The sequence below is a fragment of the Lonchura striata genome, chromosome 15 (assembly GCF_046129695.1).
Source record: "Lonchura striata isolate bLonStr1 chromosome 15, bLonStr1.mat, whole genome shotgun sequence".
Classification (NCBI taxonomy): domain Eukaryota; kingdom Metazoa; phylum Chordata; class Aves; order Passeriformes; family Estrildidae; genus Lonchura; species Lonchura striata.
The window spans coordinates 3,527,386-3,541,282 of record NC_134617.1 but is presented as its reverse complement, the minus strand read 5'-3'; the positions used below and the strand labels follow the sequence as shown (position 1 = coordinate 3,541,282).

At 54.8% G+C, this 13,897-nt stretch overlaps 1 protein-coding gene across 1 annotated transcript; it reads left to right on the top strand.

Annotated features, from left to right (window-relative positions):
- Positions 1-1,111: 1,111 nt before the first annotated feature.
- On the top strand, positions 1,112-5,776 carry HRH2 (histamine receptor H2). Its single transcript, XM_077786751.1, has 2 exons — positions 1,112-2,590; positions 5,634-5,776. The coding sequence occupies exons 1-2, from the start codon at positions 1,455-1,457 to the stop codon at positions 5,650-5,652; spliced, it is 1,155 nt and encodes a 384-aa protein (XP_077642877.1). The 5' UTR covers positions 1,112-1,454; the 3' UTR covers positions 5,653-5,776.
- Positions 5,777-13,897: the final 8,121 nt, after the last annotated feature.

Sequence of the window (13,897 nt, the reverse complement as noted above, 5' to 3'; positions counted from 1 at the left end):
ACCAGGGCAGCTCTCCCACACCAGCACATGGAGGAGGATGGGGAGACCCCTCAAATCATCTGGTGGCAGACCACAGTTTGGACACAAGAGATCCATGAGTGTCAGTGAGTCAGTCCAGCTCCTCAGACCATTCCCAGCCCTCTTTCTTGATCCTGCACTACCTCAATTACCTTTTAGGCATCTTCCCAACATGGATATTGCTTCCAATCCAGGAGCCAAGGTTCCTTTGAATCTAGCAGTGGCAGGGTGTTGGAGATCACCATAACCAGCAGCTCACTGTAAGTTAGAGTGGTTTGCTCTGTTGTTTCTTCCCTTGCAAAATGTGGCATTTTCTTATTTGTATCCAGACAGAAAACAGCCAGAAAAAGTCAGTCTGCAAGGGACATTCTTCTTCCCTCCCAGGACCCAGAGCAGAGTGGGATTTCCCATACAGGCTACAAGAGCTGCTGTGATTTTTGATGGCAGGGACCAACCCTAGGCACTGGGCTGCTGCAAAGCACAGGCACAAAGGCAAAGTTGAATGAGATTGGCAGCCACAGCCAAGATTCAGAAATTACGTAGTTGTGACTAATTTTGCTGAATTGCATAAGAACTGCTATCTCAGGAAAATTGTTTCCTCATGTCCTCCTTGTTCTCACTTTTATTGTAAGCCTATAGGAACATGACAATTTTAAAATCCCTGCCCTTCTCTCAACATCCCTCCATTACATGGGCTGGGAGAGCCCCGCTGGCAGGTACACGGGTGCCTGGCTGCCAAAGCACTTTCCAGTTTGGGTTTAAGTGGGCTGGAGCAGGCAGGGAGTTACAGACACCCTGCTTCTGGAGGGGTTTGAGGGGAAGCTCAGAGGGTCTTTGCCCACTGCAGCTCTGACTTGATGCTTTTATAGAATCACAGAATGGTTTGGAAGGGATCTTACAGATTTCATTCCACTCCTCTGTCAAGGGCAGGGACACCTTCTACTAGACCAGGTTGTTCAGAGTCTTATCCAGCCTAGTCTTGAACATTTCCACAAATTCTCTATGCAGTCTGTGCCAGGGCCTCACCAGACACTTTCTTTTGCAGGTTGTCCTTGGGAGGTGTCAAAGCTCTGTCCTTGCTGGAGCACTGCTTACCACTGTCACCAACCAAACATGCAGAGGGCATGAGAGCCCAGAGGAACTGACCCAATGGTCACTCAGAGGAGAAGAGAAGGCATGAAAGGAAAAGAAGCAGCTGAGATCCACCAGCAGCTGCCACAGGGCATCGCCTCCAGCACTGAGCTCCCAGAGGGGCCAACAGGCACAAAAGAGTGGCAGTGTCACATCTTTCCTAGACCATGTCATTCCCAGCACACAAGGCTGAACCTGTAAAGTGACTCTGCAATGTTCTCCAAGGTCACTGTAGAACTAGGGTCATTTTGGGAAGGGCCCTAGGCCTGCCTGCTCCAGGCTCACTCCAAGCAGCTCTGGAGCTGATGAGAGCAGGACTGCTCCATCCTTGCAGTGACACCATGGATCCATGTTACAACCACACAAGCTCTCAAAAAAGCAACCACACAAGCTCTCAGGTGTTCCCCCTGCAGGTGCTGGTCGGGTTCTGCCTCTTCACCCTCATCGTGGTCACTCTCTGTGGTAACATCATCGTCTGCCTGGCCGTCACCCTGGACCGCCGGCTCCGGAGCTTGACAAACTGCATCATTGTCTCCTTGGCCATCACGGATCTGCTGCTGGGGCTTCTGGTGCTGCCCTTCTCTGCTTTATATGAGCTCACCAAGGAGTGGCCCTTTGGCAGCGTTTTGTGCAACATCTACACCAGCCTGGACGTCATGCTGTGCACGGCCTCCATCCTCAACCTCCTCATGATCAGCCTGGACCGCTACTTTGCTGTCACCACCCCGCTCCGCTACCGCCAGGTGGTCACTCCCTCGCGGGTGGCCGTGGGCTTGGCTGTAATTTGGACCGTTTCACTGATGGTCTCCTTCCTACCCATCCACCTGGGCTGGAACACCAACGGGACAGCAGTGCAGAACACAGGCCCCACCTGCAGCAAGGAGTGCACGCTGGCAGTGAACCTTGTGTACGGGTTAGTGGACGGCTTGCTCACCTTCTACATCCCTCTGGGCATCATGTGCATCACCTACTACCGGATACTCAAGATCGCGAGGGAGCAAGCCAAGAGGATAAACCACACGTGGGGCAACGCGCCCACGCCACCCATGGTGAAAGAGCACAAAGCCACCGTGACGCTGGCAGTGGTGCTGGGAGCGTTCGTCGTGTGCTGGCTCCCCTATTTCACCATGTTCACGTACAGGGGGGTGTGGGGGGACAGCGGGGTCAAAGGCACACCCATGTCCATTGTCCTCTGGCTGGGCTATGCCAACTCAGCCCTGAACCCCATCCTCTACGGGACACTCAACAGGGATTTCCGAGTGGCATACCAGCACTTGTTGCACTGCTGGAGGACGAGACACCCCAGGAACTCCCACCTGCCTCCCCTCCAGAAGGCCCAGCCCAGGGGCAGGCAGGGCCAGGGCAGGCAGGAGGGTAAACCCTTGAAACTGGAGGTGAGGAATGAGAAGGGGACGCTGCTCACTGATGGAGCCCTCAAGAGGTAAGAGCTTTCCCACACTCAGGACTTTGATGGTCTGTCCCCAGAGAGGAAGGCAGACATGGGGACCCCAATCGTCCATGGACTTTTAAGCAACAAACTGATGCCTGAGCAGGAGATCATTGCCCAGGCAACTCCTAAATTCAGCCACTCAGAAATTCCTCATCACTCATAAGAACCCAGCTTGCATCCCCTCCATGCTGGCAGCACAACTCCAGGTACTCCAGCTTCCCACATGGCTGGGACTCCCCTGGAATTGCCACCCTTCACAGGGAGCACAAAATGTCCCCTGGATTTGCTGGGCAATGGGGACGGCTGCCATCAGAATTTGCTGTACAGAATGGGGTGAAGCTCTTAGCTGGGGCTGCTCCCCAAAATCAGCCGTGTCCCAGTCAGGAACCAACAGCAAATTCTGGGCACAGAGCAGAGCTTCAGGGGCCAGGAAAGGAGACAAAAGGGAAGATGAGAATTAATCCTGAGGCACAGTCAGAGCACCTGCAGCCAGGCTGAGAGTCCCTGCAGGAGCCAAGGTCTGGGTTCCCAGTTCCCTGCAGAGAAGCTCAGCCACTTCACTTCCCATCCGAGCCACACACCCTCAGCATTTCAGATTTCAGATTTCCAGTTTGCATCAGCAGTGAATTCAGCCAACAGCAAGTTCCATTCCCATCTCTGGAAAGGGGCAGGAGTAGCCCAAATTAGGTTGGCAGATGTTTTTAGAAATACAAATGCCCATGTAAAGTTAGAGCAAAAAATTCTCTCAGCATCATCCCAAGCATGTTATGAGGGTCAGCCCCAGCAAAGGGTGTGGTGAGGGAGCAGGATGGGAGCAAAGTGGGCAAGTTCTGTGCCAGGCTGTCTCCCCAGCCCCCTCCCTGGGCACCCACATCCCCAAAGGCTGTGCCACCCTCTCACTGCCTCACTCCAAGGTGTTCACCCAGCCAAGCACAAGGAGAACGGAGAGGCAGGCTGTCAATCTGCTGCTCCTGAGATAATCTAACCTCTAAGCCGTGCCTGATAAGCAGCCTAGAAACTTTCCCTCCATAGATAAGGAGTCCTTTGATTCCCTGTTCCCAGCGTGCCAGCAAAGAAGCCGCGCTCGCTCGGGCGCTCTCGCAGCACGTGCCCTTGATCCTGTCCCAGAAAGAGTCTTAAGCCACCAAAAGGAGAACTCAGGGAGGTGAACCAAAGTTCAGAGCCGCCCAAAAGGCTGATCCAGCATCGGCCTCCCCTGGGCACCAACGTGACCATACCCAAGGGAGGGGTGCAGGAAAAGAGACACAGAGGGATGGATTAACCTGAACGAATACAAGAATGCAGGTCCCGGGGCTGCCTTTTTCCAAGGAATTAATGAGGAGCCCAAAGTTACAGCATTTGGCAAATTGTAGGTTCTATATAAAAACATACGGAAAACATGTCTAAGGTGGTGGGGGTGTTTCTGCAAATATACAGAGACAAAGAAAGATATCCTGTTTGCTCACACAGAAGTGCAGCCCCTGGGCAAACCAGGAGCTCTTGCACTGAGGCTCTGCAGCTGAACCAGGAGAGCTGGCAGTGAGGAACTGGTTGTCAGGGTGTCCCTGCACAGCCAAGAGAGAAGGGAATGTAAATGTCAGTGTCTTCTCAAAATGCTGCCTTACCACAGAGGGACAATAATGGCTTGGAGGGAGATAAAAGGGGAAGAAAAATGGGTTTCTGTTCCTCAGACAGAGGGCAAGGTCACTGATTTCCTGGCTTTTACCCTCCCAGCTTTTCCGGGTAGAAAAGATTCTTGCCCTGGCTCCCCAGAGGGAACACTCAAGCAAGGGGATGTTTCCTGACCTTTCTAAATCCAGTGAGCTCCACCCCATCCCACACAGTATCACCACTGTGGTTTCTGCTCACAATCAGATAAGAGTTGCTTGAGCACCTATTTTTATTTTCTCCCCCTCTCTTTGTAGCCTTCCCACCTCACAGCAGTGGTGCACCAATGATCTTATATGGCCCCTTCCAGCCCTTTTTTTCCATAGTCAGATACACAAAGATCTGCTATTAGCAGATGATTGGGATCAACTAATGCAACACAAGACAGGTGAGCACAGGATTTACCTGCTCTCCAAAAACCTGGCAGCCAGTTTCACCCCAGCTTTCCTCTGGCCTCTTCCTCTCTGCAGAGTCTTCAGAGTCATGTGCCCTGAAAATGTTAACAGGAAAAGAGCAACATAAATCATTCCAAAAACTCATAACCCCCCAGATAGGAGCACCCAGAGCTCAGAAGAGCTCTGCTCAGAGAAGCTCTGTGGGATCATTCAAGGGAAAACAGAATTTTGAACCGTTGCCCTTAATAACAATGTTCTTTTTGGTTATGAGGCACAGGGAAAAGACTAACAAACAAGAGTGGAAATACTGGAGAACTGCTGCCAGTCTCAAGAGTCACTCAGAGTCTCAGTCAGGAGCAGGACAGGGAATCAAAAGCCACGGGACCTCCACAGCAGCTGGAGGCTGGAGGGCATTTCCAAGAGTGAGGACCAGGTAGGGCTGAGAGTACAGGACCAAGCAGAGATGCAGGGGGAAGACAGCTGCTCCTATTTCCACACCAGGCATTAGAGAGGAAGGCAAATCACACAAAACCAGTAAGGAAAACCAAAGGACCTCAGGAACCTGTTTCAGTGCAGTGGGAGGGGGCTCTGGTGCTTGGCTTTAGGCTCTGAGACCAGACCCTGATGTTTACAGAGATTAAAATCCTGTGAGGGGGAGCATTCAGCCCTAACAGGGATGTACTGGGGAAGAAAACGCTGGAGCTGAATGAGTGGCTGTGGATCACATTCTTGCATCCCATCTGTGCTTGCAGCAGCATGGGACAGCACCATGGCCACAATATATGGGCAGAGGAGAAGTCAGCTCCCACTGGAAAGGGTCCCTGTCCTCGTCACAACATCCTGCCCCAGCTGCCAGCCTCGGGCAGACACTACCTGGTGCTTCACAGAGCAAAGCCAGGCTCAACCAGGCTGGCATTGACAGACTGGACTGCTCTTTTTCCCTGTCTTTATGTGCTATTTAACCTTTCCAGCACAGGAGCTTTTCTGTGAGTCTCAGCCAGCCCACTGCCTAGGACCCACATCTCCCAGCCTTCAACTCCTGGCTGCCCTCTTCCAAAATCCTGTCTGTGAGGTTGAAAGGACAACACTCAGCTTTCCTCAGCACAAAACTCAACAGCAGAGGCGAGAGCTGCAGGGTGAGTACAAGGCCAGGGTCGCTGGGTGAAGATGAGGGGAGAGGCAGCTCTCCCTGCCGTGGCATCCACTGCATTTTTCCCGATGGTACCTGGTGCAAAGGGTGATACCATCAGACATGCAGCCTCACTCCTTTATCCATCACTGGTTGCTCTCCAAGTCCCAAGCCTGGGGGAGGTGCACAGAGCTGGGCCCCCGCTCTGCAGCTGCCCTGGAGTTTTGGGATTATAGAATCAGCCTGAGATTCTCTGGAACATGCTGCATCCTGCCTGCTCCTCATGCACTGCTGAGGCAGCTGCATTCAGACCATGAATTTCCAGCACACTTCATTTTCATGCAAGCCCACATCCACATAAATTGCCAGCAGCTTTGGCGGAGATGCTGGCAGGGCTCCCGAGGTGAAGAGCTGATGCTGCACCAAGAATTGCTGCTCTCTCCAAGTGGTGCTGGGCTGGAGGCCATGACTGCCATGCATGGGGATGCCTCTCAGCTCCAGAGAGCCACGTTGTGCAGCCCTTCTCAGGAAGAGCCAGGCAAGGTCACCTTGACCTCCACAAGCTCTCCCCTCCAATGCTGCATGCTGATAACCTGGGCTCTCCATATTGACTGTTCCTTGGGGTGAAATGCAGTCACCCACGTGCTGGAAGCTGGGCACACTTTGTCCTTGCTGCACCCTGAGCCAAGGTCACAGCAGTAACAGGAGCTGGTGCTGTCTGTCCACACACACAGCTGGGAGAGAGCTGGGGTACAGAGAGCCCCTGCCCTGGGGTGCAGCATAAATCTGCACTCCTCAGAGGCTGGAAATGCCATTGCCCATCAACAGAAGAAGCAGAGGATGGGAGCTGCAGGTGCTGTACTTTGTGGGGGGCATCACTGCTGCCCTGCAGGAGGAGCAGAGTGAACCCTCCAGTCTGGAAACCACAAAGCACAAAGTGAAGGTCCCCAGGGCAGGCACAGTGCTCACCCCCCAGCAGTGCAGACACTGCAGCAGAGTCACCTCTGCTGCTGTCACTGCCCAGCAGCAGGGGCAGAGGGGACACCAATTCCAGCTCTTCTGCTTCGTGCATATGTTCTAAGACACATGTAGTTTCTGTGAGGTAAAGGCAAAATGCCAGCCATCCCCTGAGAGGCTGCTGATCTAATCAGCAGAATGAAGCAGAGGTCTGGGGGGGAGGTTTGCACGAGATCTGAGGTCCTGGTGTGACCACAGATTTCCTCTCTGCACCATAGGGGTGGGGACAGGAAATTTACGTGGGGACATGTCCTCATACAGGACCGCCCAACCAGAGAGTTCCTGACCAAAAAATTCCCTGAGCCACAGCAGGGAGAGGAGCCATGGCAGAAGCAGCACCTGGGAGCAGAGCACTGCCAGCTCCAGGACATCAACTTTTGTCAGGCTATGGCTCTGACAACTCAGCCCTGCTGCTGCTGGCTGGCCCAAGGGACAGGAAGAACAGGCAGAGAAAGCCACAAAGCAAAGTGATACTGCTCAGAGGGGCATTGGCTGATAGATCTTGGGGTGATGCAAGCCTGCTCAGCTCTGCTCAAATGCCAGCACTTAGCATTTAGTGGAGGATGCCGAGAGCATCCTCACAGCATCCCAGCACGGTTCCTCCCAGGCACAGCAGGTGCTGAATGCAGCACCTCTTACATTGGGGAACAGGAGAGGGGGGAAATGGGCCCATCTGCACCTTGTAAAGTCACTGATCACCCTCTGTGTTCCCCTGCAGGATCCCTGCTCGGGCACCTCCAAACACTGCTGGACAGGCCTCTGCCCACCCAGGTTTCTTCCCAAGAGGATGGTGTGTTAGAAGAGCCCTCAGAGGAGCTGCAGAAGAACATCTCCCCATCCTGTCTGGGCAGTGACACTTTCAGTATCAAGTGTTTCCCCACAGCAGCAGGAAGAGATGCCTGAGCAGCTGGGTCAGGAAGCAGTGCATGCCCTCGGCAGGGCAGGGCTGGATGGGAGTGCCCTCTCCAGACCAAGCAGTGGGTCAGGCTGCAAGGGCACAGGGTGGAGGGGGAAAGGGGCTGCTGTTGAGGTCTTGGTGCCAGGAAGACCAGCCTAGGATGGAGAAAGACAACACAGGCACCACCTTCCCTGGTGTCCTAGGGATGTACCCACCCCCCAGAGGGGACAAGGCCCTGGTAGGTGGGGGTGACATGACAGGGGGGCTCAGCGTGGTGGATGTTGGCAGCCACGAGTGCTGGATGTCTGTGCACAGGACATCCCAGTCCCTCAGCATCCACGCTGGGGCAAGGCTGCTTCCCATCCCTGGGGCTGTCCTTACACCACCCCCCTGTCCCAGCCCTACTGCAAGGCAAAGAGAAGCCCTGGAGCCACTGGGCCATGGGGAGACACTGAGCAGCCAGGGGAGACACATGGGGAGACACTGAGCAGCCAGGGTTTGCCCCAGGCTCTGCCCTCCCCAGCTGCTCAACACTAAGGCTCCCAAAAGATTATGTTTCTGCCCCAAGCCTGTGCAGAGATCATCAATGGTATAAAAAAATCCATTTAAGACAGAAGGAAAATGAGATGATTGATTTCTGTGGGTGTGCTTTGTCCTCGGAAGAGCCTCCCTGCCCTGCTCCATCCTGCTGTCCCATCCCCATCCCTCTGCTGGGACAGAACCTGGACACACAGCACAAACACCCAAAACACAGGCACAGCTACCCTGGGCAAGGCTGGCACCCCCCAGAGCACATTTTCCCCTGTGGGACCAACCAGATGATCCCTCCCTGGCCCCTGAGCTGATGGAGCAGGGGACACTTTGCCATCCCCCGGGCGCGGAGCGGAGGGGCGGCACCGCTGGCTCGGAGCTCCCCCTGCTTGCTGCGGGCACGGACCGGCCCCGAGCTCCGGCCACGCCGTGGGTGCCACCCACTGTCACCAGCCAGGGCGGGGCTGGGCTCCCCGACCCGGCACAGCGCACCCCAGCCACTCCCGAGCTTCCTCGACACCCCCCGAGCCACCACAGCGCTGGGTGTCAGCGTCTGCCGCCGGGAGCTCCGTGGGTTTCACCCTTCCACGGTGGTTACACTTCATCAGAGGTTACAGAGAGCAACCGGCTCCCAAAGAGCGAGGAGAGCTGAGGGAGGGCAGTGCTGCAGCCCCAGCCAAATCCCACCAAAACATCAGCGAGCAAGGAAACATCCCCAGCAAGGTCGGAATCTGAGGCATTGATGATTCTGAGACTGTAGAAAGTCTCTGTCTGTCAGCCCCGCTGCCAAAGAAGAAGTTGTAATTAATCTGTGCTGGTTCCAAGGTTGTTTATTCTGTTGATCTCTCACATGTTCTGCTGCCCTGCCCAGCTCTGTCCTGCAGGGCAGCGTGTGGGGCTCTGCCCTCAGTGGGATGTGACAAACATTAAATACCAGAAACTCCCTGGGCTGCATTTACAATAACGTGCCAATATCTGTCACCTACGTTGGACAGTGTGTCCCCAGCCTGAACCAACAGAAAAATGCCAACACCACAGTGAGACATGGAGGGCATGAAGAAGGAGAAAAAGGACAAGACACACCCAATTTCCTCCATCTTGTCCCCTTTGGACCCCTCATCTAGAATCCTAAAATTTTACTTTTGCACCCGTGCCACACTTAATTCTTACTCATATCAAACACTCGGAGCTGGTAATTGATCCTGTAAGATTGCAAACTCTTTTCCATGGCCAGAGATCACAGGCAGTGTCTCTGGGGGCTCTGTCCAGGGGGGTTCCTGACCCCTGCCAGGGTCCCAGACCTGCCAGGGCAGCCAGAGGGATGCCCTGGATCCCCACAATGCCCTGGTTGGCAAGGTCCCCTCGTGGTCCTCCCTCCTGTGGCCTTGGGATAAGGAGCTGTGAAGCTCCTGGGCTGAGCAGGTTGAGAAATTGCAGCAGGAGCCCAGTCGTGTTCCCCAGACAAAGCCGGCGGGAGCGGGGCTGAGCCGCCTGAGCATCCACGCTCCAGCTCCGAGGAGAACTGGCAAACACACACCCAAACCCCTGCCACCTCTGATAACAATTAGAGACTTATCTAATTGCAAAAATAATTGCAATTGAAGTGTTTAATTACCATACTAAGCAGGAAGAGCCGTTTCCTACTGTTCCAGCAGCACTCCCGATCCATCAAACAAGGTTTGGGGCTTGTTTGGGTGCTGGGGTTTTTTGGGTTTGTTTTCTTTTTTTTTGTTTTCTTTTTTTGATTATTAGATTGCAGCCCCAGGGGATGAAGAGATTTGCTAATTAGGGTCTTGGAGAACAGCTACCAATTCACAAACACTTGCTTTTCATTTCAATACTAACGAGGCTGGAAGGGGGAGAAATCCAAAGCGCAGAACGTCTGTGGCTGCAGCAGCGCTGCCCCCAGCCCCTCCTCACTGCTCAGGGACCATCCCAGAGACCCCGGGATGGGCTGGGGTGGGGCTGGATCAGCGCAAGCACAGGCAGGGTGGAACTGCTGCTCCGGGTCGCTGCTGTCACCGCAGCCACCACACAAAGCAATCCCAGCATCGATCATCTGTCTAATCCCCGCAGGGACCATCGGCTTTCTCAGTGATGGGCTAATCCTGGTCCTGAGGCAGCCGTTCCATCCCCTGGGGGTGCAGCAGCAGGAATTTCTCCAGGTGACATTTGGTTTTGTTCTCCTCTAAACTGACAACAAAAGAGAATTTAATTCTCTCCGCCGAGCAGCAATTCTGTGAGGGAAGAGAAACTGCTTAGGAAGCTCCTAACCAACATCTGCTCTCTCAGATAGGAAATATCCCCTGCTAGTGCAGGGAGCGCAGGCAGGGCTGGCTGCCAAGTGCATGGGGACACCCCCATCCCGCTGTCCCTGCAGGGGACACAGGAGCTCCACTGCCCTGTACGTGGCACCCAATCCTCACCTTGCTCCACCAGCCACCCCAGGGACCCACAGTGCCTGGCTGGGCTTCTCCCACCAAACCCCCTTTCCCGTCCTTGCCACAGCTCTGGGAAGGCTCCAAAAACCTGCAAAGAGGAGATGCAGGGAAGGAGAGAAGCACAAGGGAGGGAGGAGCATCCAGGCGTCCTGTCCCCCAGGAGCGCAGCTGAGACGTGGTGGCTGCCACAGGCCGGAGGCAAAGGAGTGTTTTATTTCTTTTAGATAAAAGAGAAACATCAGTAGAATGAGGAAAAAAATTGTGTTGGGTTTTTTTTTTCAGGCTGTCATGTGATTAAATGCAGAGGAAACAGAAAGGTAGAGAACAGCCCCGAGCAGTAGAAAATGAGAAACTTTGTGTTAGAAATCTCAAGATTGGATTTTCTGGAATAAAATACATTTTGGGGTCACTTACCCAATAGTTTTGGCTGAGGAATCACGCCTCTGGAAAGGTTATGGAACCCATTTCCTCCCTACAAATCTAAAAATTACATTTCCATGACAAAGCATCTTGAAAGCATGGACAAGCACTCCCTTCCAGCGTGAAGATGACCGTGGGGAAGGCATCAGCAGGAGCCTTCCTGGCCTCAGCTAAACCCTTCCTGCCCAGCATTTCCCCACCACCAAGAACGCCAAGGCTGGCAGTGCCAGGGGCACAGGCAGACCGCAGGGTGGTGGCCCCGGGAGCATGGTGGTGCCACTGGGGCGGTGGCCAAGGGACCAGAGAGAGAGGCCAAAGCCACTAGAGGGCACAAATATGACAGAAACACGTCCCCACAGCAGGGCACCTCCAGCTCCTGCGGTTCAACAGTCCAGAGGTCCCCAAAACCCCTCATCACCCCCACCTCCAAAAAGGGCACCCTCAGCTCTCCCCCGCTAGTAACACATTTTCTCCTGGAGGCCCAAGACCCCGCCAGGCAGAGCTGGCCATGGAGACCCTGGCCAGGCAGCGAGGTGTGTGTCCTGCAAGGAGCCATCTGGTCACCACCAAGGGACACGTCCAACATCCTTCTGTCCTTTCCTTCTCCTCCCTCCCCTGAGCCTCCTTCAGGCAGGTGCTTCCCTCCCTGCTCCTGCAGCCACCACTGCTTTCATTAAGGCTCTTCCACCAAACCAAACACCATTTGTCAGGGGAACAGCTGCCAGAAGCAGCTCTGCTAGAGCAGATGCCCCCGTGTCCCCCAGCAAACAGACACTGTCACATTTCCCGTCCCCTGTGCCACCCAGCTTCACCCACAGGTGTGTGCACGTGTGTGGGGGTGTGCTGTCCCCAGTGCAGGATGGGGTGCACAGAGCCCTGCTCCCAGAGCTATATTCCTGCTCCCAGAGCTATATTCCTGCTCCCAACCCTTTGAGCACCCTGGGACTTCTGTGTGGGCGTCAGAGCCGCTCTCAGCACCTGGGCTGGCCCATCACTCCACCCACCCTGGGCATAGCTGGCAGGTGCTGCTACCCCGGGGGTGTTTGCACAGCTGTCAGGGCCTCCCGGATGGATCTGCTCTCCTTGCTCACAATTCCCACCCCACGGGCAGCAGCCGATCTCCTCCCTGCCAGTAACCCAGAGAGGCAGGAGCACCCTCCGACCCCGAGCACACAGGGACTGATGCTGATTAAATGCAGCCCTGGTGTTGATAATTAATTTCTTAGAGGATGAATTACTTGGGAAAGCTCCAGAATGAGTGTTGTTCTTCCTGCCACAAAACTGCTAGGTCTGTTCAGGCTTTTAAAAAAATCTGAAAGCAAAGGGGTAGAACATCCCCTGATGAAGAACTGTAGCCCTGCCCTGGGCAAGGGCTGCCTGCTGGGTTTGGGATCTCTGCTGGGGCTGTTCTCCGGATCCATGAGGTTGCAGGCAGGGCAAGAGGATGTGCTAGCACTGCCCATGTCCCAGCAGTCAGGAGACACTCGGGAAAGGCTATGGGCATTGGCCAAACGCCCTCCAGCAGCTCCTTAGACCCATCTCAGTCCACACCTTGGGCTGAGACATCCCCGTCTCCCCATGGCACCTGCCCAGGGAACCACAGGGATCTGTGTGGAGAACACCACCTGCCCCCTCCCCGGGCACTGCCTGCCACCCGTGGGGCTGGCCGTGGCTGTCCCCGTGTCCCTCTGCTGTAGCACGGCCCCCTCCTGGCGCTGGCTGCAGTGCAGAGCGAGCAGCCCCTGCAGACAGCCTTGTTATGCAGGGCTCTCCATCCCTTTTGCTTAATAGGAAACATTTTTCTGTTTCATTTCCCTTACCCTTGGAGCTGAAACCGCCTTTCTGCAGCAAAACACACCAAGCCAAGGAAATTCTTCTCCCTTTGCAGCTCACAAACTCCCCTCCCTCCTCCAGCAGCAGCAATGCCCACCCCACAGTCCCCCCTTGCCTGGGGTACACTGGACTGGCAGAGGGACAAGTGATCCCCACCCCTGTCCTCCCACAGGAGACAGCAGGGACAGAGTTACTGAGGGGCTGCAGGATTCTGTTCTCCCCACGTACAGATCTTACAAATATTCCCAAATACGGCAGAAGGCAAAGCCTGCCCTCGGCTCACCTCCTCTGGCCCTCCCTGAGGACACTTCACTCGCTTGGCCTGCTTCAAGGCTAAGTCCACCACTCATTGGGTAATTAAGCTCTTAATTAACAGGCTGATTTCCCCTCCGAGCCCTGCCAGCAACTCTTGGTCCCTCTGTCAGCTGCCTCCAGCAGGGCCTGGGGAGTGCTCCTGTCCCAGGGATGGCTCCGGGTGTTTTTCCTTCCTCCCCCATGATCTGCTCCTGCCAGCCTGGTGCTGGAGCACCGTGACCCAGCCTGAAGGTGTGAGCCTGCTCCAAAAATGTGCCTGCAGCACAAGTGAGCCTGACACATGTCTGGGCTCAGAGTGACACCAAGGAGTCAGGGGCAAACAGGGGTGAGACATCGCCACCGTGAGTGATGCTTAAACCTAAAGCTCCTAGACTAGACAACCTCCCAGCTTATAAGCCGTAAGGAAAAAAAAAAAAAAAATACAATATCTGAGACATTTCTGCCTAAAGCAAAAATCTCTCAGCAACCTTTGCCGCCAGCATGTCCCCTCTGTGTGCTCGTCCCTCCTTTGGGACCGAGCTGGATAAGGAGGCAGCAGTGCCATGTCCCAAGCCCAAACTGGCTGGCCCGTAGGGGATAACATGGAGACCCTGCCCCAGGCTCCCCACCAGCTCCAAAGCTCAGAGAACCGCAGCAAAGCAGCCGTGCTGA

Bases quoted from the DNA above. Each gene is read 5' to 3' on its own strand.
- HRH2 (XM_077786751.1), top strand. From the start codon at position 1,455: ATGAGAGCAGGACTGCTCCATCCTTGCAGTGACACCATGGATCCATGT.